The sequence below is a fragment of the Helicoverpa armigera genome, chromosome 12 (assembly GCF_030705265.1).
Source record: "Helicoverpa armigera isolate CAAS_96S chromosome 12, ASM3070526v1, whole genome shotgun sequence".
Classification (NCBI taxonomy): domain Eukaryota; kingdom Metazoa; phylum Arthropoda; class Insecta; order Lepidoptera; family Noctuidae; genus Helicoverpa; species Helicoverpa armigera.
Window position 1 is genome coordinate 380954 of NC_087131.1, and position 4374 is coordinate 385327.

The following is a 4374-nucleotide window of genomic DNA, read 5'->3' on the forward strand; positions in this document are numbered from 1 at the left end:
AGGCCTAAAATGTTTGATCGCCCAAACAATGGCTAGTAATTCCAATTCGATCACAGGATACCTAGTCTCGGCTGGTTTCAAATTTCGACTTGCATAAGCAATTACTTTACCATTTTCGTTTGATAGTATTGCTCCTAGACCAATTTTTGAGGCATCGGTTTGCAATTTAAACATGTTATTTTCTGAAAAATTTGGATATTCTAAAACTGGTGGATTCATAAGCGCTTTCTTCAAACTCTCGAATGCTGACTGACATTCCGATGTCCAATCAAACTTTACACCCTTCTTACATAAACCATTTAATGGATAAACAATGGAAGCAAAACCTGATATGAAGCGTCTGTAATAATTTGCAAACGCAACAAATCGTTTCACATCTTCAGCACATGCAGGTGTCGGAAAATTCCGCAATACTTCAATTTTTGCCGGATCGGGGAAAATTCCACTGGATGTTATTTTATGGCCTAAATAAATAATTTCATGTCTCAAAAATTCACATTTAATAGGATTCAATTTAAGATTTACTTCTCGTAGTCTATTCAATACACTTATGAGATTTTTGTTGTGATTTGATAAAGAATTTCCTATTACAATACAGTCATCCAGATAAATAAAACATTTTTTATAGTTAAGACCCGACATTGCTATTGTCATGAGCCTTGAAAATACGCTTGGACTGGTTTTGAGTCCCATTGGACAACGTTTCATTTGATATTGTTTTCCTGCTGAAAAAGCAGTGCATTTACGTGAGTCCTGGTCCAGAGAAAGCTGATACATTTTATTGAGGCTAAATGAAGTATATTTTCGAGAATTTTCACTAAGAGAAAGTTGGTAATAACTTTGTGAAAGGTCTAATTTTGAAAAATATATACTCCCTGAAAGTGAATCTAAAATTTCAGTTATATTAGGTAATGGAAACTTGTCATCCTGTATTTTATTATTCAACTGTCGGTAATCAACGACAAGCCTCCATTTCTTTTCATTAGATTTATCTGCTTTCTTTGGAACCAACAATATTGGACTCGACCACTCCGATGTTGTTTCCTCGATAATATCGTTTTCCAACATATCTTGAATTTGCTTTTCTACCTCGTGCTTAAGAGCATGGGGAATTCTATACGGTTTCTGATATATAGGGGTTACATTATCCTTCAATTTAATAGTATGTTCCATTAAATTAGTGACTGATAATTTATCCCCTGGCAAATGAAACACATCTGCATATTTTGCACATATGTTTTCTATGTGAATTTGCTCTTCTTTATTTAAATAACTCAAATCAAGCAAATTAAATAGTGTTTTAACACGTTCTACACTTTTAATTTCCGAAGTAAACTCACATACGTCAAAATCGTTCAGAGAATAGACACCTATGTCAGATATATCTATCTGTATTTCCCTATCCCTTGTATTCAATATTCTAACAGGGATATGATTATTGCTAGGTTTTGCTAGTAAACCTGCGACAAAGACCCCTTCATGGATCTCCTTGGCTAATACGACTGTATCCTCATGATAAGCGCAAGGTATATAACTAATTACCTCACAACGTGGTGGGATTATGCGAGTATACCTATTATCAGGTTCAATACTCAAGTTAACCTTCTGTTCATTATTAGTTAAACATAAAGTCATTGTCTTATAATTAATTATTCCTTTATAACGCTTAAAAAAATTGTCACCTAATATTCCATCAGCGGAACACCACAAGTTCTTAAAAACATAAAATTTTTGATTAAAAACTATACCATCGCAAACTAAATCTAAGTAAAGAAATCCTTCAGAAATTAATGTTCCACTTACACCTTTTATTGTTAACCTATCATACTGAAGCTTATTTAATAGTTCCGTATAGTTAGACAACCATTCGTATTTTAAAATACATAAACTAGCTCCCGTATCTACTAATAAATGAGCTAAGCTTCCATAATTTACCTTAATTAAGATTACGCTACTATTATTGTAATTAAAAATATATTGTTCATTCGTTTGTTGAACGAAAAAACTCATTGTTCGATGAGTTGCTGGCATTTGATTGCGAAATTTGTCCATTGTGTGGTCCATTCGAAAAGTGATGCGCATTGTTGACACGTGCGCGCGTTACCGAGAATCCCAGTCCCCGTGCTGTACCTCGGTAGGTTCCGCGAATATTATGATTACTTTTATAATAAGTAACGGGTAATGTATTATTGAAATGCCTATAATTAAAATTAGATTGAAAGGGCTGATTCCGGTTTTGAAAATAATTTCTAGTCCCACGATTTTTGTTCGTAAAGCCACGTCTATTACCACGGTAATTCTGGAAACGTCTAACATTCATAACCGGGTTATTATCAGAAGACAGCGTTTGTTCATCTACTGCTGCCCTAATCGCCTCAGGCAACGACTCAAATTGTCGAGAAGCCACAATCGTACTTAGACGGGGGTCACTTAGACCATCTGAAAAACGCTTAATTGCAATTTTTTCGTTGATCGGTCGCAATACGCCAAACTTAGTATCGTCCCCATCGGCTTGAGCAATTGTCAAGTCAACAAAAAGTTTTTCGAGTTCATTACCATAATTTTCTATTGACCTATGTCCCTGTTTCGTAGTCGAAAGCTGCGATTGTATAGCTACTGCAGATTTTTTCTGAATAAGATGCTTACGCATGTCAATAACCAAACTTTCAACATTTCTGTACGTAGATTTTAGACGTAATTTGGCTCCTTCCGATAGCCGAGTTTTAAGAACAAATTCAATTAATTGATTTTTTGTGTTATCGGTTATCATCGAACTGTACAATTGTATGCCGTCGATCAGTTGCAAGGTGACTTGTTCTTTACCGGTCATCACTGGTAATAAAGCTATGGCTGTTTTAAGATTAAAAGATTCGTCTGCCATTTTTGACGACTCTGTACTCCTAGTAACTAGAGTTAAAATTTTTGAATAACAACTACGTATTTCGATAGGCCGTGGTGGCCTAGTGGGTAAAGGACCAACCTCAAGTATGAGGGCGGGGGTTCGATCCCAGGTCAGGCAAGTACCAATGCAACTTTTCTAAGTTTGTATGTACTTTCTAAGTATATCTTAGACACCATTGGCTGTGTTTCGGATGGCACGTTAAACTGTAGGTCCCGGCTGTCATTGAACATCTTTGGCAGTCGTTACGGGTAGTCAGAAGCCAGTAAGTCTGACACCAGTCTAACCAAGGGGTATCGGGTTGCCCGGGTAACTGGGTTGAGGAGGTCAGATAGGCAGTCGCTTCTTGTAAAGCACTGGTACTCAGCTGAATCCGGTTAGACTGGAAGCCGACCCCAACATGATTGGGAAAAGGCTCGGAGGATGATGAACTACGTATTTCGATAACTATAGGATTTATAGTCTTTAAGGTTTCTTGACTTAACTCAGCACATTCAGCTTTTTTATGAATTTCAGACAAAATACACTCCAGTCTAGTATATTCAGCATGAGCTAATGCTATCTTGCTTTGGGCTGTGTCGGAACTTTGTCTCCGAACTGGACCGATTTTAACTAAATAGTCTCTTATATCTCTTAAATTATTACGAATTGAAGTTATATCTGCTAATTGCATAATAACAGCAAAACAAAAGTATTACATTATATCCAGTTATCTACACAAAATATAGTGTTTTTACACGCTTATTTATAAAACCTTTACTATATTATAGTTATTAACTTATCGTGAAAAGTAATATTACATTATTATAAAGGATACATTGCCTATATACCCTGGACTCCTTGGGCCGGGATTTCCCTGGACTCCGCTCCTTCTCTTCGAATTACACTGGTTCTTGTCGTGAAGCGGTGCTAAAATTGTGGGCGTTGAGTTCTCGTCTCAATGTTTTTACAGCAGCATTTTGGCATTTTTTGATGATGAAGTATATGCCAGCGGTAGATAGCATTACCACTACTACTATTAATAGCACTTCGGCGACAGCAAGAGCATCCATTGACTGATGAGCAGATGCATTCGCTTCTCCGTTGGCGTTTTGCGCGATGACAACCTCTTCCTTGGAATAACTTTTTCCCATATTATGGTCTTGATATATTTTCTTTCTTCTGAATCTTCTTTGTTTTTTTTTTTCTTTCTTCTTTCTTCGATCTTGAAAAGTACCTTCTTAGTTTAGTTTCATTTTCTTTCTTCTAATAACATAATTTTCTGAGTTCAGTGGCAGGGTCGCCATGTAATATCTCCATAGGGGTGGTGTATTTTAAAGACGTGTTGCTTCGGAAAAGTCTGATTTATTATTGCCAAATTTCCAATAACCATACATGATACAACACAAAGTACTTACTTAAAACTATTCGCTGATTAAGCACAACGTACCTTATTGTTTCTCAATCAACCTTGAGTTACAAAATATGTTCTTATG

General features: G+C 36.1%; 1 protein-coding gene across 1 annotated transcript; it reads right to left on the bottom strand.

The window, feature by feature from the left end:
• Nucleotides 1–1693: 1693 nt before the first annotated feature.
• On the bottom strand, nt 1694–4032 carry LOC135117650 (uncharacterized). Its single transcript, XM_064037253.1, has 4 exons — nt 3907–4032; nt 3730–3808; nt 2131–2907; nt 1694–1713 (listed from the first exon to the last, which is right to left on the bottom strand). Exons 1-4 carry the CDS (start codon nt 4030–4032, stop codon nt 1694–1696), a joined length of 1002 nt encoding a protein of 333 aa, XP_063893323.1.
• Between the last annotated feature and the right edge of the window lie 342 nt (nt 4033–4374).